Here is a 26,025-nt window from a genome sequence, read left to right as displayed (position 1 = left end):
CTGCTTTATGTACCTTATTTCTCCGCACGCGACTAAAGCTGCTTATGCCACATAGCTGGCATTATGGAGCTGCTCAGACCATCGCAGCCCACCACGGTGAAATGGCCTCCTATAGTATTAGGGTCTGGGTTACCGAGATGCTTGTAATACTCACACAAAATGTATTTGGAGAGAAAAAAATACGACACCATAAATTTCCTTTTTTTAATGTTTATTTAAATTATTTATTTATTTATTGGCTGCATAGGGTCTTTGTTGCTGCACGTGGGCTTTCTGTATCTGCGGTGGGCAGGAGCTGCTTTTCATTGCGTGCACAGGCTTCTCATTGTGGCGGCCACTCTTGTTGCAGAGAACAGGCTCTAGGCACACAAGCTTCAGTAGTTGTGGCACACAGCTCAACAGTTGTGGCTCGCAGGCTCTAGAGCACAGGCTCTAGAGCACAGGCTCAGTAGTTGTGGTGCACAGGCTTAGTTGCTCCGTGGCATATGGGATCTTCCTGGACCAGGGATAGAACCTGTGTTCCCTGCATTGGCAGGTGGACACTCAACCACTGAGACACCAGGGAGGTCCTGACACCATAAATTTCTAATAATTTAAATTATGTCAGTAGGATCATAACTATCAGAAAACCTTCTAAACAAAATAATGATCTACAAAATTAATGGTCTTTGAACTTATCTACCTGGAAGACTGATGAAATTTTCAAATACACCCTCCTACAAATGACTAAAAAATGAAACGAAAACAAAAAACCATTATAGTCTACCATCATTATAACCTAATTTGTAGAATTATTTAGTGCTTCAGATAAGCAGCTGTAAGAAATTTTGTGATTTATGCAGTAAAGCACACATAGCTCATGTAAAGTGACCAATATTTGCTAGATTATTACTTTTGCAAATCTGGAATTCAAGTAAAGTTTACCTGAAATAAGGTACCTGTTAATTGTTTGTTTCAATATGAAGTATTTGAAACACCCAGATTAAGAAATATAACATCAAACATAAAATTAAAGTGTATGTATACCCCTAATCCTGTTCCCTTTGACTTGTTCCAGATTTTAGAAGAAAAGTTTTCCAGCTATTTCCTGTTGAGTATGATGTTAGCTATGGGCTTGTTGTATATGACTTTGGAGAATTATTTCTAAAAATATAAGTTAGTCTATCTCCACAGCTTTTTGTTGTTGTTGTTTTTTATTGGAGTATAGTTGCTTTACAATATTGTTAGTTTTTTTTAAGGTTTTTATTGGAATATAATTGCTTTACACACTTGTACCAGTTTTTGAGGTACACCAAAGTGAATCAGCTGTATTTATACATATATCCCCATATCCCCTCCCTCTTGAGCCTCCCTCCCACCCTCCCTATCCCAGCCCTCTAAGGCATCACCCATCATCGAGTTGATCTCCCTTTGTTATAAAGCAACTTCCCACTAGCTATCTATTTTACATTTGGTAGTGTATATATGTCTATGCTACTCTCTCACTTCGTCCCAGCTTCCCCTTCACCACCCACCCAACTCTGTGTCCTCAAGTCCATTCTCTACATCAGCACCTTTATTCTTGCCCTGTCAGTGGGTTTATCTGTGAACTGTGTTAGTTTATACTGTACAGCAAAGTAAATCAGCTATACGTATACACATATCCCCTCTTTTTTGGATTTCCTTCTCATTTAGGTCACTGCAGAGCACTGAGTAGAGTTCCTTGTGTTATACAGTAGGTTCTCATTAGTTATCTATTTTATACATAGTATCAAAAGTGTATATATGTGTCAATCCCAGTCTCCCAATTCATCCCAGCTCCCCTTTCCCCCTTGAGATTTCAACACCCACACCACAATGATCTACTAGACTTTTCAACCCATATGCAGTTGTTACAACTGCAATCGTATACTTCACTATTCCAGGTCCTTCAATTTCCAATTGATCCAGGTCCCATTTGCTGAACCATTTTGTCCCCCAAGGTATTTGGTCTGAGCTATAAGAAGAATGAAGTTGCTGTTATCACCATCTTCATATGGCTCATCCCTATTTAACTTTCATAATTCACTGAAAATTCCATGTCTTTTTGGTCACTTCATAGCCTTCTAAAGCTGGCTTATATGGACTTTCCATGTGAACTCACAGGACCCTGTGCATATACCTGTTTTAGAACCTGTTTGCAATTTGTAATTTCAAGCTTAATGTTTTGTCCCCTTCATTGGACTACAAGCTTGTTGAGGACAAGAACTCAAGTCTTTTTCAACCTTGTGCTTCCAGAACTTAACACAGTACTAAAACAGGTCAAAAACTGAATGATGATTTATGAATGTGTGCGTGATTGATTATATTACTGTTTTATGGCAATTTTTATTGATATAATAAGTTATATATTATTGTCATCTAAAATAATATTTAAAAAGTCTAAAATAGTGTCTATATATTCCCCTGCCACCTGAAAATTAGTGAGGTGCTATGGGGAAGAAAATAAACGTTTTGACATGTCACCAAGCATATCATCACTGGATCAAAGACATGTAGTGAAAAGAGCACTAAATCCAAAATTGGGGGACAAAGTTTCTATCATGTTGCTACTAACTCTTTGTATTCATTTGATCAGACCATTTACCACTTCCTACACTTGGCTTTTTATTTTTATTGACATATAGTTGATTTACAATATTGTGTTAGTTTCAGGTGTACAGCAAAGTGATTCATATATATATATGAATATGTGTATATTTGTATATATATATTCTTTTTCAGATTCTCTTCTGTTATTGGTTATTATAAGATATTGGGTATAGTTCCCTGTGCTATATAGTAAATCTTTTTTGTTTGTCTATTTTATATATATAATATATATAATAGTGTGTCTGTTAATCTCATATTCCTAATCTATCCCTTCCCCCACCCTTTTCCCCTTTGGTAACCATAAGTTTTTCTGTGTCTGTGAGTCTGTTTCTGTTTGTAAATAAGTTCATTTGTATTATTTTTTTAATTCCACATATAAGTGATATCATATGATATTTGTCTTTGTTTGACTTACTTCACTTAGTATGATCATCTCTAGGCCCATCCATGTTGCTACAGATGGCAATATTTCATTCTTTTTATGGCTGAGTAATATTCCATTGTGTGTGTGTGTGTATATATATATATATATATATATATATATATATATATATATAAAACACATCTTCTTTATTCATTCATCTGTTGATTGACACAGGTTGTTTCCATGACTTAGCTATTGTAAATAGTGTTACTATGAACATTGGGGTGCATGTATCTTTTTGAATTGGAGTTTTTGTCTTTTCTGGATATATACCCAGGAGTGGGATTCCAGGATCATGTGATAACCCAATACACTTGGTTTCTTAATCTGTAATAGAAGAGAGTCAAAATGGATGCCTTCTAAGATGACATTATATTGATGGTATGTAGAACTCAAAATTTTCCACATGAGAACATGGTTTCCTTTAAATGGTAGGCTTCTTCTCTTGGCTATAAACATTTAAGCAATTCTTATTAATGCTGTAGCATTTCATTAGGGATCCTTGCCCATATCTTCCTCATAGTTGAGATTCAATTGTTGATTTATTAAATCAGGATAATTGCTATTAAGACTTCTATGCTCAAAGAAAGCCTCAGACTAAGTTATCAGAATGTAGTTTATGAGATAGAGGAGAAATTTAAGGATATACAAAATTGAATTCGCTAGTTTTATGCAGCAGGCCAAGTTTTACACACAACATGGAAAATCTTAGGTGAGGCATGTATTATAGTTCAGTTCCAGTTGTGTTGCTCTAAGAATGAGAGACCCAAGGATGTTCTGTAGAGTTACTGTAATAGGGAGAAGGGCTGCTCAGGGATTTAGGCTACAAGTGGATGTTGGTGATGTCTACCTAACAAGCTTTATATGCTATTTTAAACTTAGGTAATTTATAATATAATATTCCCTTATTTTTAAAGATCATTTCAGAGTTAATATGAATAAAGGTGTAAAAAGCTCTCAGATTAACAAATTGGTCAATAACCAGAACCATGATATTGCTTGAAAATCAGAAAAAAAATTAGATGCATAGGTAGATGTATAGGACATAAAATTTTTTTCCACTGGATTTAACTCAGATTGGACTTTTAAATGTGCTATATATAGACCTGCTCTATACTGTGAACTTCAGATTATATATGGACAACATGGAAAAGAATCAAAGAACAGCCATATACGTGATGAAGAAACTGATTATTTTCTGGGAGGAGTAATTCTTTGCTTTTATCACTGGTCATTTCCCAGCTTTATCAGGCCCTGGTCATAACTCTAGCTATGCAAGGAATTGAGTTCTCCTGAAGTGAATTACTTGAGAATTATAGTGAGGATAAGGATATGGGGTCACTGATACAGGTAGCAGAGGGGCCTTTCTAATGTACATATGTTGACATAAACAAGCTGGGTAATCTTGAAGACCCTTAACTGCTAAGGAGAGGGATGTATTTCCACAATACGTTCCATAGATGACCCAGTATTTGAAACATTTCATTAAATCAGCTATATTTAAAACAATGTACAATGTGACAGTTTTTAAATATGTAATAGCATAGTGAGACACATACTAAATACTCAGTAATCACAAAGGCCATTTTCATAACACAGTAATCCAAAAAGAGTATCTGAAATACACTAGTTTATCAATTGCTTCTTCATGAAGACGGAAGAGTGGCAGAAATTTAGAAGTTTTCATACACAGTTTCTATTTGCATTACACACATACCTGATAACACATACTTATAAAACACACTGTGAATATGGGAATAAGATTTTTAACTTTTCCATTTACGATACTAGCAAAGAAAATTCTATACAGCATAACTTTCTTCTAGATGCTGGATATCTGCAAAATTGTTAATATCCATTTGTCATTTAAGATTTAATAGCTCCAAAGGAGCCATTGCAACATGTAATATGCAAGCATTAAAAAGTAATCTGCAAGCTGCATCAACACTAATTGTTTTATGCTATCAAAATAAAGCTTATATATTACATTTTATAATGCCATGACACTGTAAAAAGTCTTACATCTTTATAAAGATATATGTGTAATATACATATATTATTTTTCAAACGCTTCTGAAGTATAATATTATTGAAGCAAAGAATAGTATGTCAAAGAATAAGTGAAAGCAAACTACTTTCACTTGAATCAAACCTTCCAAAGCCAATGGCTTTCCATTTCACTGTAAGGTCACAATCCACTCATTCTCATAACATTTCTGCCTTCAACTTCTGCTACTCTCCCCTTTCCTTACCCACTGTCTTTCTTGTATACCTGAATGGCATCCGGAATATTCCAGAATTAGGACATTTGTATTTTCATTCCCTCTGTCGGGAATACTTTTCCCCAGACACCTACACCTACATGTATACCTTGCTGGGTAGCTACCTTATTTATTCAAAGGTCACTTTTTCACAGGTCTTATATGGTTTCCTCTGTGTTTAAAAATGCAATTCTCATACACACGACCTATTCTTCCCTTCCCTGATTTAGTTTTTCTCCTTGCCATTATCACTGGCTAACTATATATATATATATATGTATGTATGTATTCTTTTAATTTTGCTCGTCTGTTTTCTTTTCCTCATAGAATGTAAGAATGTAAGCTGCAAAAATTTATGAATGGTCTTTCTGCTGTGGTTTCCCTGGTGCCTATATGTGTATCGGTCATTTAGTAGGCACACGATAATATCTGTTGAATGAATGAGTGGGCTATAAAACAAACATAAAGAGATAATGATCAGGGTTTTGATGATGAAATGTGTGTGGTGAGATGGCTGGAACTAGAGTTTAGGGTCAAGAAGTCACCAGGACCATAAAGTTAGGGATTCATCAATATTAACAAATTGGTTAGTATTTTTAAAGTTATTGACAGAGACCATAATGGGTGACTGTTTTGTTTTAGTTGCTTAATTAATATTTGCCTTTATGAACATTATTCCGTGTATATTAAAAAGGGGTTTATGATATTGCAAAGGAAGGTCAGATTAGAATGCTATTGCATCATGAGTTAAAGAAAGTGGTCTTGGAACACTGCTACAAATTGTTGGCAAGGATTTGTTAGAATGAAGGAAAGAGGGAGGGAGGGAGGGAGGGAGAGGGGAAGGGAGGGAAGAAGGAAGGAATGAAGAGAGGGAGAGAGGGAAGAAGGCAGGGAGGGAAAGAAAGAAGGAAAGAGAGGAAGGAGGGAGGGAGGAAGAAGTAAGTGGTGCAAACCTTTGACAATTCTATGCCATAGACTAATTGTAACAGAAAAGAGAGAGAAGTGACCCAATTCAATTAATGCATTTTTAATTAGGTGAAGGTAAATCTGCAGGTCTGGATATAAATGACAATCAATTTGTTTTCAGAATCATGTCAGAAAGTGACAGAATTACCAAAGCACATTGTAGCTTTTCTTGCTGTATCAGAGACGCTAAAGGAAGGCAGTTCTGATCAGACCAGATAAAACTGGAAAAATAATTATCCTATAGAAAATGACAACAGGGGGCACCATAACTGAGCTTGTTTTAATCGATTTAAGAACAGCAAGCTGGAAAGTCTTTTGGTAGAGAGGCGTGTTGTCCTAGATGAAGGGAAATTCTGTCTCAGTGGAGTGAAGTGGCCTGTCCACAGTCTCTCGGGGTAGTGTCGGCAGAACTTGAACCAAAGTGATTTTAAAAAGTTTCTAGATCAAGTGTGTGTATTCTGTTTATTTTTATTAATTCATTCTTCTAGTCAAATAATATTTTTGAAGCCCTACTATGTGCCAGTTACCATCCTAAGCATGATGCATATAGCAGTGAAAACAATCCCTGCTTTCTTTCCTTCTAATGGAGGGAGACAGACATTTAAGAATAATTTAAATGTGCCCTAAGATAGAGATTAACGCTATGGAGAAAAACAAAGCTGGGCAGGTAGATGGAGAGCAGCTGTGGTGGGGTGGGATTCAGGGAAGGAAAGGTTGTCACTGGAGCTCAGATCTGGAGAAGGAGGGGGCCTGAGGAAAGACGGTTCTAGATGCAGGAAAGAGCAAGTGCGAGTCTCCAAGGAGTGGCATACCTGACATGTTTAGGAACGCAAGGAGGTCAGTGTGGCCATAGTCCAAGGAGCAATAGGGAGATTAATAGGGCATCAAGGAAGAGCCGGATCCCAGAGGCCCTTTGGCTATTCTAAGAACTAGACTTTGTCTGTGAATGAGACCAGGGGCCACGTGAGAACCCTGAGCTGTGTCAGAATCTGCCTTGTGCTCAAAAACCTCAGCCTGACTGCCGTGTTGAAGGTAGGTGTGAGGGTACAAGGGTGGAAAGAGGGGACTGGTTAGAGGTTACTGTGAGATGGAGGTGAGGGGCTCCCGGGCTTCGACCAGAGCAGTGGTGGCGGAGGGGGCGGTGAGCAGTGCTCAGATTCCAAATAATTATTGAAGGTAGAGCAGACGGGAGTCACTGACAGACTGCAAGAGGAAGTGGAAGAAAGGGAACAGTTGAGGGCAACTCCAAGGCTTTTATCCTAGAACTGGAGGAATGGAATTGCCTTTTCCTGAAACAGGGAGACCGCAGGAGGGGCAAGTTCAGGACATCTCTCTTAATCTAAAGCTCTCTGTCTTTTTTGTCTGTCTGTCTCTCTCTCTTCATTTGTAATTTATCACTCACCTGTTGAAAAACTAGATTGTATGATGTGTACAGTTTTCCACAGCATGGATTTTGCCAAGTGTTTCCCTTTGGTGACATTTAACATGTTCCCCTTTCCTCTCTATTTTCTAAAAATTGGCAGGTAGGTCTATAAGCTTGGTGAGGTTCATATCTGAATTTTGTCTGCATCCCTCCACATGTACCTGCCCTCCCTTGCCATTCCCCAGGAAGCACCTCTCCTCCGGTTTCACTTGTTATATTAGCAGCCATGAATAACATTACTTAGATCCTACTAACTTGTTAGAAGTTAAAAAAGGATTACACTCTAATTTATCATTTAGCCTTCATTTATGAGCTGAAATATTTCCATAAAGAAAGTATTTAGCTACATTACACTTCATATAGCTAAGGGAGACTAAATGCTGGATTCTTTGCCTTTATTTACCAATATTCAAAACAACGAGTTAGTTATCTAGCCTCTTCCAAAATTAAACATTTCTTTTTTCGTGTGAACTCCTGGAGTTAAATATACTTGATGTATTTCAATTCATTGCATGAAATTCTTATTGATGTTAATTAAAATCATCCTTCTTTGGCCCTCTGTGTCCAATAGTTTGTTTCTGAGGTGACAATATGTCCCAGGCTCCTCTTAATCCATTTCCAGGCCTGGAATCAGCCATTTCCCCAGGAGCCTGGTTTTCTCCTAACGGAAAATGGTATTGAGTGATGACAGTCTGGTGTCAGAGGTTGGTCCTTGTTTGGGGAATTTTTCAGTGGACAGAACTAGGATGTCTACATTAAAAAAAAAAATAACACGATCATGGGTTCATAGCGATGCTTCTAATTCAAATGCAAAACTATAGGATTTTAATTTAACCTCATCAATCTTATATATGCTTCTCCTTTTCACATATTGAATCTTTCAGGGTCCAAAACAACAAGATAATTACTTACTTTCATCATCCCACATGTAGAGCGTTTCAATAACAGAGCATACAGTGTCTAATTTTACCTGAAAGGTCAGTGTGAAAAGAACATTTGTTGACAAGATGAGGATTCACATTCTGGTTAGAGCAAACAGCATGGACAAAGATCCAGAGGGTTGAGAGCACATGGTTCATTTAGGAAGGAGCACATACTGTTCTACAGAAGGAGTGAGAGATTACAGTCGGGAAGGCATTGGAACACCATGGGCCTCACATTCAATGCTGCAGATATGAGAGTACCACCAGATACTCAGGCTATTTGGTTTTGTTCTCAGGAGGTATCCTGTGTTTGTTTTTAATAAAAAAAAAATATTACTTTTCTACTTTATATAAGCAGAACTTAGGTATGAGAAAAGAGTAGGGGTTACTTTAAGGATTACTCTCCTTAACTCTGTTCTACAGCAGTTCAGGGAAAACACCAGTGAAAGTGTAGCTCACTTAGTTTCTGACATTTGAAGATGCATTTGCATACTAATGACCCATCGTCGTGGCGTTTTTCTCCCCACAGAGGACAAAGTATGGACCATAGTGTCTCACGATTTGCAGATGCAGACGACGGTGGTGGGCTACAACCCAGAGAAATACTCGGTGACACAGCTCATTTACAGCGCCTCCATGGACCAGATTAGCGCCATCACCAGCAGCGCTGAGTACTGTGAGCAGTACGTCTCCTACTTCTGCAAGATGTCAAGGTTGTTGAACACCCCAGGTAGGCTGAGAATGGAATGTTACTTTTAATTACTATCTCAGCTGGTGATTGGAATTACCTAAACAGTCCAACAGGTGTGGCTTCTCATCTTAACAGTCCAGTCTTCCAAGTGCAGGCAGCTGTGGAAGTAAAATATAACTACTTGGTTTGTTTTCTGGAGAAGGAAGCTAAGAATGTACAATTTAAAAAAAAAATTCCATTGTTTCTAACTTAGAGATTTAAAAATTTTATATGCAAGTGTGTATGTTGAGTGCTTCTAGTGCATAATTATCAGTATTGCTTTGGGCAAAGGTTTATCAGAGCTCCTTGTGAACTTTCAAGTAATTCCCTTTGAGTTCTTCAGTTGTCTTTAATGTAGAGATGAGAGAATTCCAAAGGCGGTCTGCAGGTAAACAACACATAGAATCGTGATAGAATTTAGAGCTCTTTGTTGTCTGTTGTCAATTAACAGTGTCTGTTGGTCTCAAGAAGTCGGCCCTTTAATTTTCCATGATGGCTTACTTTTAGCAATGCTTCAGGATGTGTGTGTGTGTGTGTGTGTCTGTGTGTGTGTCTGTGTGTGTGTGTGTGTTGGGGGTAAAGAAGAGAGAGAGTTTACGAAGGGTATATTGGAAATATCTTTACCACAAGAGCTACGCACTCTGGGATTCTTGGCAGTAAATTCAGTATGTTGACATCAAACTAAATCTCTCCATCTATGGTATAACACAGTAGAAATAAAGCACATGCTTTGAGTCACAGAAACATAGACTGACACTTCAGCCTTGCTGCTTCTCAGATATGTGACTTTGGGGGAGTTCACTGAACCCCTCTGCCTCAGTTTTCAATGTCTTTCAGTCAAATGAGGATCCTAATGCCTATTTCAGGGTGGTTGTGAGAATTTAATGACATAATCTACTAAGTGCTTATTATAAGTCTTGATGCACTTGACTTAATAAATAGCAAATAGTATATTGATGATTTTTTATTATTAAGCAACTTTGGAAGTGGCATTATGTCAGAGACCAAGGGCTGTTTGATGCCCCAAATCAGTATTGTTTTGGAGCCAGTGTTGAAGGGCATCACTTACAGAGAAGTGTCACAAGCAAAACAGTATATAATGTTTTGAAGATTTAAGTGCTTTTATGTGCAAAGCCTTGTGCTAAAATTATAGACAAGTGTAACCTATGAACTCTAAGAAAGTAAAATCTGTAAAATATGAAAATGATTGGTTCAGACAATTAGTGCTTCTGCTATTTGGAAAAAGAAGACATGCCCATAGCTGGGATGTGGAAGTGATGCTTCATTAAAGAGGTGGAAAGACAATTCGAGATTGGTGAAAGAGAGTAAATGAGAGTCTGGAAGACAGAAAAAGAATGATCCTTCAGGCCATGGTGAGAAGTAGTTTAGCAGAAGCAGAGTTCATGTTGAAGAGCCGTAAGAAATAAGGTCAGAAAGTAAAAATGGGAGAAACCGTGGAGGAACCTAAATGGGATGCTGGGAATTTTCCCTGGTGGCCTGTGCTTCTTAGGCTTTAGTATGCATGCAGATAACCCGGAGGGATTAATAGAACAAAAACTGCAGGGCTCCATTTTCTGAATTTCTGATTCAATATATCGGAGGTGGGCTCCAGAATTTTCATTTGTACTGCGTGCTATGGACTGATTTGTGTCCTCCAAAATTCACACGTTGAAATCCCAGTTCCTAATGTGACTGTACTTGCAATAGAGCTTTTAGGAGATAATCAAGGTTAAATGAGGGTATAAGACTGGGTTCCTAATCTGATTGGATTGCTGGTTTATAAAAAGAGGAGGAGCCAGGAAGAGCACTCTCACCAGAAACCAAACTGGCCAGCGCCTTAATCTGGGACTTTCAGCCTCCAGAACTGTAAGAAAAGTCTGTTGTTTAAGCTGTTCAGCCGGTAGTATTTTGCTATGCAGCCTGAGTGCAGCCCAGGTAATGATGACATTGCTGGTCTAGAGACCATCTAAGAACCATGGCTGTGGGCAGCGGACATCCCTTAAGGTCCCTACAACTGTTTTTCTATCCACCTTCACTTATTACAGCCTTTTATTTTATTTTTACTGGATTCTGTTTCCAGTGCTCGGAAAAGTCAACCAAGGGTTAAAGTCAACGAAGGGTTATAGAAAATCCAGGGCACTGGGCACAATTAATAAATCCCATCAGCTTGTCTGCACTCAGTTTCATGAGTGAGTGCTCCTTGTTGAAGTTCATTCCAAAGATTCCAGTCTATCAGTCTCTAGTCCAGGAGGGGATGGTGTGAGGGAAAACTCCTAACCAGAAAAATAACTTGGTATCATCATCTTTATTTTTTTTTTCCCATTCTTCTATTAAACTCCACAGTCAACTTTTACTGTTTGAATTTTGCTCTTGTGGTTAAAAAACACATTTTGCAACTTCCAAATAAGTTTATCTTATAGTTCGGTCACCAGGAGGACCAGGCTGGAGGTAAGAGAAACAATTTGCCTTTAGTGCTTATGGCCTTGCAGTTCGTTCCTTCCCTTACCTCATTGGTACCCTCTGTACCTTCCCCCAGCCACTAAGAAGCCTCACCCACTTATTACCCTCCTTTTGAAAATACAGGATGTCCAAAACCATCAGGAAAGGTAGGATAAATTTATTTTTCAAACAGTACTTCAGTTACGTCTTCTAACAATAAGCTAAACGCACTTCTCTTCAACCTCCAGACACTCTTTCAGAGGAAGAACTACTAAACTGAAATCAGGAGCGAATTGTCAATCTGCACAATAAGCACACTATTTTCTTTGTGTTTCCAGACATTTGCAGATTATTATTGTACTTCATAAACTGTACCTTGAAAACAATGTTACCATATGCTTCTTGCCTTTGGGGACGCCCTCCATGTATCAAATTTTTACTCCCATAGGATCAGCACTTAATAAATGTTTGCTGACTGGAATGAAATGAAAAATATATTGTTTTAAATATTTCCTCATCCAATCTTCTGGCAGTTGTTTTTAAAAACGTGTATATGTCAGAATTTTCAGGTTTGCTGGTCACAAAGCTGATTCCAGTCATTCTGACTTGGGAGAACTTGGTTGGGACACAGGAATGTTTGCTTTTAACAAACACCCAGGGGTCGCTCTGTGAACCATACACTGAGAAATGCCGTCTTTAATTTATGGTTTGAAGCCTCTCATCTTGGATTTTAAGGTGTCAGTCCCCTGTGTGGGAGAAGATTAAAGGGAATATCAGAACTTGTCTGACCAATTAAAATAAAATGGTGCACGTACTACCTGTTTCTCCAGCTAAAATAAATTGGCATAGTAGTATTTTAAAAATCCTTTTCGTAGACTAAATATTGTAAAGTGAATTTCAGCCTACTCTTCTTAGTCATTTTTCATATCCCAATTTCTATTTTCTGGGCTAATTAGTAGACAGGTGAGGCAAGGAAAAGGAGTGGTTGATATAGCAAGTTTTCCTGTATTATTGTATTCTGTGTATGTCCAAGTATGAAAGAACACAATTTAATACAAATCTTTAATTTGCTATTTTAAGGAGCTGATGTTTGCTGTAATTGGTTTTTTTCCCTCCTTCCTGGTAGCATTCCATTTTAAATATCCATTTACTCGTTCTTAAGTAAGGCTGAATTATATTGGAACTTCTGTAGTAGTACTTGTGACATCTGTTTGAATACAAAGTATATTCATTATAGTGGTAGCAATTAAAATGAATATCAAATGGGTTTGTAATAGCTATGCACTTAAAATGTTATTCTTTGTTTTAAGAGCCTTACCGTCAAGAGTTCATTTGGGACTCTATAGTTTCTAGTGATACTTATGATAAAAAGTTGATTTTACATGTTTTATGTATATATGGACCTCATTTTTATTTTGATAAATGTTTGGTTGTACCACACCATTAGCTAACAAATGTAGATTTACTTATTAATGGTTTCTCACAACTTTTACAAGGATAGTAATATATGACTTGCAATATTACCACTTCTTTTTATTACTACAAAATTTTTAAACAGAATCAATTTTAAGGTAATGCTTTTGCCGCTTTTTATGGTCATATCTATTCTTGCAATGTAACTGTTAATTCAATTGTCTTTAATCAACTTTACACAAGACATAGAAACTAGACAGTTATTTTATTTCATATAAATTTGAAAATAAGCAAATTAATTCTACCCAGAGAGAAAAAAAAATTCATAACTATCCAAAACCACAAGGATGTTAACATGTTTTATATTTATATTCCCAGAACTCCAAATATACTGATACCTGAACTTAATGAAAGGCAGAAATCTTTAAATGATGAAACCCACTTCTGAAAATAAATACTTCAAGAACTTAAATTTGATAAATTAGACACCAGGAAAAAGTTTCATTAGATCCCACTTGAGTCAAGTCTTAGTCAACAATCCTACTGCTTTTAGATGGCAAAAATATTTCTCTATATTTGGACAAGACCTATTAGCCTGATTTTAAGTGCTTATTTGTGTATCTTAGATGCACTGTTGTCATGTATTTATTTTACAAAACTTTATACTTTCTAATTAAGCATTTTCTGCTGAAGTATTTATTCCCTGCATATATACATATTTATTTAATTGTAGGGATATAAAGTTATGTTTCCTATTTTTCTGACTATATTTAGTGTTATTTTCATTGGTTCCCAGTTTCATTTCTTTTCATTGCGCCATGTAGTTTTGTTCTCATAAGTCATAGTTTTATTCCTTATTTTTTGGAAAGAAACAATATAAATTATCCATCCTTTTGGGTAGTTTACTATTAGATTTTGTATCTATCAGAAAGGAGTTATATTTACAATTTTTGTCTGTAAAGTAAGCTGTGTAAAACTCAATATACTTTAATGATACTAAACTGATTTAGTGGCATCTAAAAGACAAGGAAACATGACTGGCATTGTAACTTATAACCTATTTTTGGAAAAAAATTCTAAACTTTGGTGAAGTTATCAAAAAAAGTGAATTTTTTGTTTGTGATATGCATTATAAGAAACTATGATGTGTAACTCTTGAAACAACATAAATAAAACACCGCTCAACTGCCACTAAACATTGGCATTTTCCATAAATGAGATTTATTGTTCTAGTCAGTATGTTAGTCAAAAAATTAATCACTTATCTAATTAATTATTGTGTTAAATAATTGTACTGAAGTTGGAGCATACAATTAAACAGGACAAGCAAGGAAGATAGTAATAACTAAAAGGTAAAACAAGAAAATTAAATCTAGCAATATTTCACAGCTAGGCAACTAGCATCTTCGTAGAGGACCCTGTGGTTAATAGGGACAGAATAGCCACAGGGAAGAGTAGAGGCTATTTCAGCACTGTAGATAGGAGTGGATCAAAGCCTCAGCTGGAATAGTAGATGAGGTAATCACTCCACATATATGTATTTTTCTTGTTATCAGGACTTGTGATGTGTCAGTGAGATGGGAAGGATTTGTATGTGTTAACTAAGAAAAAATGGCAGGGGGACATCTAGGTTTGAGATGTGAGAATGTGCAGTAATTCTGAGATGCAGTCCAAGGAACACAGGACTTGGACGGGAATGAGAGAGGTCAGAGTGGCTGCAGCAGAGAACTCAAGGGTGAGAGAGAGAGGAAAGGAGACTGAGGAGATCAGTCCGGAGTGTGTGCGTGGTGTTAAGGATTTCACTCGCAGGGCAAAGGGGTTGGTTGTAAGTAGGGGAATTCTGGCTGTGATGTGGAGGATAGAATCCAGGAAGAGCAGTTTGTGTGACGGACCATCTGGCACAATGTCACAGGAGTACAGATGAGACTAGATGACTGGGAGGTTCACTGGGAATTAAGAGGAAAGTTGTTTTTTAAGTTTAGAGAGTAGAATAAACAGGATCTGTTATTGTGTATATGTGAAGTAACTTTAGGGGAAGGGAAAATGCAATCTTCCCATGTACCCAGGGGTAAAGGTAAAGTGGATGACTATGAACAGGTGTAAAACCTTCAAAGGATGACTCAGGAGGTCATGAGAGGAGCAAGAAAGGAACAGAAGGAAAGAAACCACTAGTTTGAAAACGCAATTTAAGGACAGGATGGTGCTAACTAAAGAGGCTCAAAGGCAATGATCAGAGCAGTAGGAAGAGAATCAAATTTGAAAAGCCATATAATGGGGAAGCTAAGGGAAATGCGTGTTTCACAATCAACAGGTAGAAAATAAACAAAAACAGGAAAACTGAGATGTGGTCAGTGGTGAGACATCCAAGAAGGAAGCCAGCCCCTGGCTTTGGCTATTGCGAGGCCACTAGAGTTTCATGTCTATGGGGCTGGTGGGTGCACCCACTGAAGAATGTATGGGAAAAGGAAATAGCAAGTGAAGGTTTTCGCAATATTCAGTGGTAAAGGGATGGCTAAATACAGAATTGCTGCTTAATTGGAAGGCAGAGCGCAAGTAAGGTTTTGGGATTTTTAAGGATGAGGGAGTTATGAGTACATTTATAAATGTAGGAGGCAGTGGAGAGGAGGAAGCTAAAGATATAAGACAGAAAAGGAATGTAATAGGTCCCACAAGAGAAAAGAGTATGGAATTTGCCTTGGCAAAGAATAAACACCTGCTCTGAGGAAGGAGACAAATGAAAGGGTAGAGATTTCCATTAAATTCAGGAGAGCTCCCTTTTCTCCACACCCTCTCCAACATTTGTTGTTTCCAGATTTTGTGATGATGGCCATTCTGATTGGTGTGAGGTGATACCTCATTGTGGCTTTGACTTGCATTTCTCTGATGATGAGTGATGTTGAGCATCTTTTCATGTGTTTGTTGGCCATCTGTATGTCTTCTTTGGAGAAATGTCTATTTAGGTCTTCCGCCCATTTGTGGATTGGGTTATTTGCTTTTTTGGTATTAAGCTTCGTGAGCTGCTTGTATATTTTGGAGGTTAATCCTTTGTCCGTTGTTTCATAGGCAATTATTTTTTCCCGTTCTGAGGGTTGCCTTTTAGTCTTGTTTATGGTTTCTTTCACTGTGCAAAAGCTTTTCAGTTTCATGAGGTCCCATTTGTTTATTCTTGATTTTATTTCCATGATTCTAGGAGGTGGGTCCAAAAGGATGTTGCTTTGATGTATGTCAAAGAGTGTTCTGCCTATGTTTTCCTCTAGGAGTTTTATAGTGTCTGGCCTTACATGTAGGTCTTTAATCCATTTGGAGTTTATTTTTGTGTATGGTGTTAGGAAGTGTTCTAATTTCATTCTTTGACATGTAGCTGTCCAATTTTCCCAGCACCACTTATTGAAGAGGCTGTCTTTTTTCCATTGTATACTCGTGCCTCCTTTGTCAAAGATAAGGTGCCCATATGTGTTTGGGCTTACTTCTGAGTTCTCTATTCTATTCCATTGATCTCCCTTTCTATTTTTGTGCCAGTACTATACTGTCTTGATCACTATGGCCTTGTAGTATAGTTTGAAGTCAGGAAGCCTGATTCCACCAACTCCATTTTTCCTTCTCAAGATTGCTTTGGCTATTCGGGGTCTTTTGCGTTTCCATGCCAATCGTAAGATTTCTTGCTCTAGTTCTGTGAAAAATGCCATTGGTAATTTGATCGGGATTGCATTGAATCTGTAAATTGCTTTGGGTAGTACAGTCATTTTCACGATGTTGATTCTTCCAATCCAGGAACATGGTATGTCCCTCCATCTGTTTGTGTCGTCTTTGATTTCCTTCATCAATGTCTTAAAGTTTTCTGCATCCAGATCTTTTGCCTCCTTAGGCAGGTTTCTTCCTAGGTATTTTATTCTTTTTGTTGCAATGGTGAATGGGAGAGTTTCCTTAATTTCTCTTTCTGCTCTTCCGTTGTTAGTGTATAGGAATGCCAGAGATTTCTGTGCATTAATTTTGTATCCTGCTACTTGACTAAACTCATCAATTAGTGCTATCAGTTTTCTGGTAGAGTCTTTAGGGTTTTCTATATATAATATCATGTCATCTGCAAAGAGTGACAATTTGACTTCTTCTTTTGCAATTTGGATTCCTTTGATTTCTTTTTCTTCTCTGATTGCTGTGGCTAAAACTTCCAAAACTATGTTGAATAATAATGGTGAGCGTGGACACCCTTGTCTTGTTCCTGTTCTTAGAGGGAATTCTTCCAGTTTTTCTCCATTTAGAACTATGTTGGCTCTTGGTTTTTCATGTGGGATTGTAAGTTGGTACAGCCACTATGGAAAACAATTTGGAGGTTCCTTAAAAAACTACAAATAGAACTACCATATGATCCAGTAATCCCACTTCTGGGCATATACCCAAAGAAAACCATAATCCCAAAAGAAACATGCACCATAATGTTTATTGCAGCACTATTTACAATAGCCAGGACATGGAAGCAACCTAAATGCCCATCAACAAATGAATGGATACAGAAGATGTGGCATATATATGCAGTGGAATATTACTCAGCTATAAAAAGGGATGAGATGGAGCTATATGTAATGAGGTGGATAGAAGTACAATCTGTCATACAGAGTGAAGTAAGTCAGAAAGAGAAGGACAAATATTGTATGCTAACTCACATATACGGAATCTAAAAATGGTACTGATGAACTCAGTGACAAGACCAAGAATGCAGATACAGAGAATGGACTGGAGAACTCGAGGTATGGGAGGGGGCGGGGGGTGAAGGGGAAACTGAGACGAAGTGAGAGAGTAGCACAGACATATATATACTACCAACTGTAAAATAGATAGTCAGTGGGAAGTTGTTGTATAACAAAGGGAGTCCAACTCGAGGATGGAAGATGCCTTAGAGGACTGGGGCGGGGAGGGTGGGGGGGACTTGAGGGGGGGGAGTCAAGGAAGGGAGGGAATACGGGGATGTGTGTATAAGAACAGATGATTGAACTTGATGTACCCCCCAAAAAATAATAAATAAAAAAGAAAATTCTAGTGACCAACACCATCCTTGGCATTTTATCTCATTTAACTCTCAAAGTTATGCAGAGTAGACTTTATCATCTCCATTTTGCAAAAACAGGGCTCAGAGAGGTGAAGAAACTCACGGAAGGTCGCTACAGCTGGAAGTGGGCAAGCTGGGGTTCAAATGCAAGTCTATCCTATTATAAACCGTTTTTCTGACACATTAAGAAAGTGTGAACATGTAGAGAAGGATCAGTGCCCTGCCACCAAAGTGAGGGTAGAACTAAGCCCGGCAGTACCTGTTCCCAGCCCATCTCTTCAACCACCATGAAAGAACATTTTCCCTCTTGGCATTTACGTTTTCTGTCTATGATTAGAAATACTCTCTGTCAAGTGGCCTTGGGTCAAATCCAATATTGCTGATTAATAAATTAATCTTAAATTCAGATTTATTGAGGATAGCTTGTCTGACTTCTACTAAAAGTGTACTCATTTCAAGTTACCAACATTTTGAGCTTTAAGGTGAGACTTTGAAGAACATTGACCTTCTACAACATGATAAAGGCTGTTTCTACTGCTGCAATTTTATTTTGTGAGTGCCTGTGTGTGTGTAGCTTCATTTTTTAATGAATAAAATAGAAATGAATGAGAACTCTGAAGTTATCCTATATCATTCTGTAGAATTTGGAAATTGTCTCTTTGTATGATTAAATCATAAACTTTTTTGGTTGTGTATAATATTTAAAATTATCCATTTTAATGACATCATAAAGTGAGGATAAACCTAATTGGTCAGATTTTATAAATTATGTTTTTATTAATCATTTTTAATTGAAGTATAGTTAATGTACAATGTTGTATTAGTTTCAGGTATACAGCAAAGTAATTCAGTTATATATGTTCATTCATATATATATATATTCTTTTTAAGATTCTTTTCCATTATAGGTTATTATAAGATATTGAATATAGTTCCCTGTGCTACATAGTAGGTCCTTGTTGGTTATCTATTTTATATATAGTAGTGTATATATGTTAATCCCAAACTCCTAATTTGTCTCTTCCACCCTTCCCCCCTACTATCCTTTTTGGTAACCGTAAGTTTGTTTTCTATGTCTGTGAGTCTATTTATGTTTTGTAAATAAGTTCACTTATATCATTTTTTAAGGTTCCACATACAAGTGATGTGATATTTGTCTTTCTCTGTCTGACTTACTTTACTTAATATGATAATCTCTGGGTCTGTCCACGTTGCTGCACATGGCATTATTTTGTTGTTTTTATGGCTGAAAAATAGTCCATCATTTGTCGATGGACACTTAAGTTGCTTCCATGCCTTGGCTATTGTAAATAGTGTGGCTATTGTAAAAAGATGCATGTATCTTTTTTCATTAGAGTTTTCTCTGGATCTATGCCCAGGAGTGGGATTGCAGGATCATATAGCCATTCTGACTGGTGTGAGGTTATACATCATTGTAGTTCTGATTTGCATTTCTCTAATAATTAGTGATGTTGAGCTTCTTTTCATGTACCTGTTGGCCATCTGTATGTCTTCTTTGAAGAAATGTCTATTTAGGTCTTCTGCCCATTTTTTGATTGGGTTGTTTATTTTTTTAATATTAAGCGTATGTGCTGTTTGTATACTTTGGAAATTTATCCCTTGCCAGTAGTATCATTTGCAAATATTTTCTCCCATCCTGTAGGTTGTCATTTCATTTTGTTTATGGTTTCCTTTGCTGTGCAAAAGCTTTTAAGTTTAATTAGATCCTATTTATTTTTGTTTTTATTTCCATTACTCTAGGAGACAGATCCAAAAAAAATATTGCTGTGATTTATGTCAGAGTGTTCTGCCTACATTTTCCTCTAGGAGTTTTATAGTGTCCAGTCTTAAATTTAGGTCTTTAATCCATTTTGTGTTTGTTTTTGTATATGGTGTTAGAGAATCTTCTAATTTCATTCTTTTACATGTAACTGTTTCATTTTTCCAGCACCACTTATTAAAGAAAATATCTATTCTCCATTGTGTATTTTTGACTCCTTTGTCATAGATTAATTGACCATATGTGCATGGGTTTATTTCTGGGGTTTCTATCCTGTTCCATTGATCTATATGTATTTTTTGTGCCAGTAGCATATTGTTTTGATTACTCTAGCTTTGTAGTATTGTCTGAAGTCAGCAATCCTGATTCCTCCAGCTCCATTCAAAATACCTGTCTTAGGATATTTAAAAAAAAAAAGAGAGAGAGAGAGAGAGAGAGACTTACTATAAAAATATCTTGGAAGTATCTAGAGTGTTATTGATAAATTGCTCAGTTATTTATTCAGCAAATATTTATTGAATACAAAATACTCTGCTGGATGCTGTGAGAATATAAGGAAGGCAAAGATAATACTTTTAAGATAACATTTGCCTTAAAATATAGACAGAAATGTTTTAATACTGAAAATAAAGTCATTTTGCATATGACAAACACTGGAGGGGTTTTACTGGTACATCTTGGATAAAAGATTGAATAAATTTAGAATTCACAATAATTTAAACATTTTTTGACTTGTGAATTTTTCATTAGCTAGTCCTTCCTCCCCTGTTTGCAAAGGTTACATCTGGAGGGAGATCAGGAATTATTTGGGGAAGCTTAAGAATAGGAGGAGATAAGGGTTTAGAGTTCTTTTGTCCAGTGTATCAGTCCAAGATCAATGAGAGAAACAGAATCAGTTAAAAATATATATATTTAGAGATTCATTGCAAGGAATGGGTTTACATAATAGTGATGCCTGGCTAGTCAAGTCCCAAATTAGGCACTGTCAGGAGAGGCAGTCTGGAACTCTCAAAGAAGAGCTGAATCTGCTATCCACAGATGGATCTTCTTCTTCAAGAAAGACTCAGCTTTACTCTAAGTCCTTTCACCTGATAGAATCAGCCCATCCAGATTATCTGGCATAACTGTTGCAGGAAGGGGGACCCTTCCCATGGCCTGAGAGTGGCTCTTGTCTAACACTCAGAAATGAATTGTACGAGGAGCCACACATGCTGACGAAGCAAGAGAATGTATTGGGAAGGGGTGCCCCGGCTGAGAGCAGGAGGAAAAGGGAACCCAGGAGGGCAGCTCTGCCACGTGGCTCAAAGTCCTGGGTTTTATGGTGATGGGATTAGTTTCAGGTTGTCTCTGGCGAATCATTCTGACTCATAGTCCTTTCTGATGGCGCACGCAACCATTCAGCCAAGATGGATTCCAGCAAGGAGGATTCTGGGAGGTTGGTGGGACATGTGGACTGGTGTCCCTTCTCTCCTTTTGACCTTTCCCGTATTCTCCCAGTTGGTAGTGGCTTGTTAGTTCTGTGTTCCTTACCAGGACCTCCTGTCATAAAATAACTCATGCAAATTGTTACTGTCTCTGCCTGGCCAGGATGGACAGTTTCAGTCAGTGTTTCCCCTAACATAACCACTCTTACTTAAAGTCAGTTGATAATGAACTTTAACGATATCTGTAAAATACCTACATAGTGTTTGGTTGAATGACTGGGCGCCTTAGCCTAGCTAAGTTGATACATGAAATTGACCAGCAAAGATAATTTTTTAAATGAACAACTGAGAAATTCTAGAGTAGCAGTGAGTTATTCCTCAGTTGTACAATGTGTACCTATGTCATCATAGACAAGCGAGATCAACCTGTTAGAAATGTTGACGGATATTGCATTCTCATATCTCTCCATTTCTGATGAGAGTACACTTGAGCCTGGTATCAAGTTGCCGAATGAAATATCATTTTATATGGTTATAGCAATGACAATTTGAATGAATTGAGATCAACTTTAGTCAGGAAGATAAGTCAAAGAAAAGATTTTCCTGTTCTCTGTGTTGTTTCAGGAAAAACTATAGATGCCTCTATTTCACATTTCAACCAAGTTGTCATGTGTCCACCAGAGATATGGCATTATTAACTCATTATCCACTCAGAGTTCTGCCTAGAGGGAAATATCTCCATTGATCCAAATAAGAACACTCTATATCCATAACCTTAGAAAAGCTGCAGAATAGTTCTATCATCCCTTCAACATTATTTTGCAGTCTTGTTGTTGTTTACTTGTAAATGAATCAAATCCCACTGACATGCAAAGTAAAGGTAATGTTAAAGAAGTTCAGAGAAATAAAGTTAAAAGAACTCATTTTTATAGAATTGCATATGGATGAAATAATAGATAAATTTTATTTCAAAGAATGTATGCATTTTCTCACCAGTGAGTGACAAAACTTCTCTAAAATACTGTCACCCAAATAGCAGCTGGATTCTATTACCCGGTTGTGTTTGCTTATTATTTACCAAAACCAGTGACCGGTAGTTTTAATGCAGTGAATAATGCTGCAGTGTGTTAGTTGACTAGGAATGCCACAGCCACTTTGACCTTAACCCCCTGTCTTAAATTCTCGTAAAGAAAATGATGACTCTCTTTTCCTCTTGGTAGTGGATCTGGAGTTCAGGCTAAATATAGTGTTACCTATATAGTTGGATAAATAATACTTAAAAATAATTATTTCCAAATTAGATAGCAACATAAATGGAGGGGAAATGGCATTAGTATTATGCATTTACCATGGGATTTATGTCTATTGGCTCATTCAGTCCACCCACAAAACTTTGAAGTTATATATCACTGTTTCCATTTTATACCTGAAGAAAAACTTCCAGAGGGGTTAATTTACTCACCAGAGGAAAAACGGTAAATATGGTGATGAGATTAAAGATTAAAGATTAAAATCTAGGCTTATGTGTCTCTAGAACTCATGTATTTTCTACCAAAATGTTAAAAAAGGAGGGATGGTAGGGGAGAGGGAGAGAGATGGGGGAGAGAGAGAGGAAGGAAAGAGAGAAGGAAAAAGAGGGAGTGAGAGAGAAGAAAAGATAAAAATAAAATGGAGCCCTTGATAAGTTAATCGATTATGAAATGTTTAATTTCTTCTAGATTGCAGAATTAGTGTGTGCTTTCAGCATAAAGATAAAGGCTCAAGCATTTTTGTTAAGCAGTAGGCCAAAAGAGACATTTATAAGAGCTTCAAAACCTTCATTTTGAAATCCTACCTTTTTATTTTCAATATCCCCAATTTGTACCTGACAAGTATATTAAAAAATATGGTTTAGATGACAATTTGTTTGGAATCATATTGAAAAACATTTTATATGAAAGAAATAAAAACAGGCCTCTCTTTCTATAGAGCACTTGACTTTCATGTTTTTAATATCAAGGTATTTCAAATAGAACAGGTGAATTGTATATTGATGAAATACAAAAATGTTGCAAAAGGTTATCCACTTTTTTTTTCAGACGTAAGATATGAAAACAATATGTTGACATTTTATTTTCTTTTTTTTTTTAATCTTTGCAGAAGAAACTCGTATCCCTAAGCCTAACACGCATGACATAACCAATGTTGCATTCTTGTCCTATTAATTGCTGTTGACAGATTGCTCAGAGAGTTAGAGTGAGGAAGGACAGGGATGGCCAGGTCTGCCATTGGGTGGGCAATGCCTGAGGAGTGGGTTCTAGGACACTGACATGGACAGAAAATCAACCAGCAGAGATATAGAGATTTGTTCTCTTAGACTAGGGAATTGTTTCCTGTCAAAAGAATAAAATAACTCTCACTTTGGTCTTGTAAGTGGGAGGGGCAGAGGACCAGAGGAGGCAGTTCTGCATTGAGTAGCAGGAGGGATGAGACTGAGTATAGGGGGAAGGGCAGGGCAGGATGGTGAGGCCAGAGGGAACAAAGAAAAATAACTAGAACAAATGGCCCTCTCTGCAGTTCAGCCCCGCCAGACTATTGGTTATATTTAGTATCTTGTAATTTTTATAAAATCATATTAATCTTCTTAGCCCAAATGTTAAGATCAATTAATTTTTCTTCTTAGAAGGCAGCCATGTAAAGGTCTCTAGAAACCAAAAGTTTTTATTTTGTTTCATTTCAAAACATCAGAATGGTAAGGTGATCAGACAACAAAGTCACGAGGACAGGACTGGTATTATGAGGTGCTCGCATCTACGAAATGAAGCTTAGTACATAACCATGGACACACCAAGGTTTCAGCTCTATTAACCAGTCGTGAATTTGCATAAAGAGAACTGATAGAATGATTTATAAGGTTTTCATGTAAAAATGAAGGTATTATTGAAGTAATGCCAGCAGAAAAGAAATGTGTTCTTCCCGAATGAGTAGTCATTGCATGTAGGTCTCGCAGATGGTCACGGAGGGTTTGACTTTGGGACTCACTACATACACATACATTATACAGACTAACAAAAGGCGGCAAAAAAAATGTAAATGAATATAGTAAATGATTTTGAAGTTAATATTTGGCTTTGGATTGTTTTAGCATAATTTTTTAGATATGAGTAACCAATATCTAAAAATGTACTATAAACCTGATTGTGCAGTTACAAGATATTCAGTGGTGATGAATTCTTCTTCCTTCTGTGCCTAGGCAATTTATTATTCCTCTTCTTTCCAATCTTGAAATAGATATTTTTCAGATTAAGTAAAGCACCCATCTCATATATATATATATATTTTTTTCATCCATTGGGGTATGTACCAGTGCATATATGTCTCTGTAATAATATATCTATATGTGTATATAGATATACATACATCTATATAAATACTACACACACACACAGACATGCACACGTGTACGCGCACACACACACACCTATATACACAAAAGCTCCATGGTTCCACAAATAACCTAGTCAAGCTGAATTGTTCCATTGAACTGTCCCTAGAATGAGAAACTGATTGGTTCTGATAGGCTTCCATACTCTATGGTACAAACTTCTTGAAAATAATAATACACAAAGCTTATTTGAAATGCAAATGAATCAATTACCTATATGGTATCTGCTGTTAAAGTTGAAAGTGGAATTTGTGGAGAAAATAATCAGGCTGGAGATAACTAAAAGTGGGCTGTAATTTACTAAATTGATAACTATAAGTGAATTTAAGATTCAAAGTGACAGAGGTGGAAAAAATTAAAACTAAATGTAACTCAATACCATACAGCTGAAGTAGTTTACCAAGAGCAGAGATATGTTCAGTGGGGAGGGGTAGGCTTTAGTCAGATATGGGAGATAAATATATAAAGTTAACATAGACCAAATATAAATTTTAAAAGCATCTGGGATAAGAATAGTGTGAAAATATATCTCCCAATTTTTTCATTGCCTTTTCTACTACCACTCAGAATCACTATTATCCTGTCTTAAGTATCACCTCAAAATAAGGACAGTGTAGCTCAGGCAAAATGTATAAAATATGTGGAGGCATGGTTCAGAGAAATAAAAGAAAGCATAAATGACCTGAGAAGGAGACATATAATTGGAGTTATATATGTAGGAGAAAGGTCTATAAAAAAGAAGTCCTTGAGAAAATAAAAATAATGTTGAACTGCCTTGGAAATTTCATTTTTAATGAGAGAGTAGAAAAACAAAGAAACTGGGCTTCACTTATATTAGAAAGGATTTAGTAGAGATTTTATCTGAAGCAACTTCTTAGGCTAGTAGGGTTGAAATGCTTGCCTATGCATAGAAGTTTCAGAAAGGAAAAGAAACTTAGCTTGCTGCATCAGATTCTGGGAGCTGAAATTAGATTGCATGGAGAAGTCTCAAAGGCTGTCTCTCAAGATATCTGACGTGACCTTAATGAGTTTTCTGTGATTCCAAGTCAGGTTCTTGTGATAGAACTTGATTTATCAGCACACTCTAGTTTGATCTCAGATATAATCAGAGTCTGTGAGATTGAGATCTGCAATCAAAGTGCTGTTATGTTAATTTACAATGGG

The 26,025-nt window shown here is 36.9% G+C and overlaps 1 protein-coding gene across 1 annotated transcript in view; it reads left to right on the top strand.

Annotated features, from left to right (window-relative positions):
* The window catches only part of CNTNAP2 (contactin associated protein 2), a 2,049,865-nt gene that overhangs the window by 1,361,131 nt on the left and 662,709 nt on the right, over window positions 1-26,025 (top strand). Inside the window, exon 13 of the mRNA XM_057731238.1 lies at window positions 9,137-9,337. Coding sequence (XP_057587221.1) covers window positions 9,137-9,337 — 201 coding nt within the window. The remainder of the gene's footprint in view (window positions 1-9,136; window positions 9,338-26,025) is intronic.

This window comes from Hippopotamus amphibius, chromosome 4 (assembly GCF_030028045.1).
Source record: "Hippopotamus amphibius kiboko isolate mHipAmp2 chromosome 4, mHipAmp2.hap2, whole genome shotgun sequence".
Lineage (NCBI taxonomy): Eukaryota > Metazoa > Chordata > Mammalia > Artiodactyla > Hippopotamidae > Hippopotamus > Hippopotamus amphibius.
The sequence above is the reverse complement of the archived record's forward strand: the minus strand, read 5'-3'. Positions and strand labels throughout refer to the sequence as shown.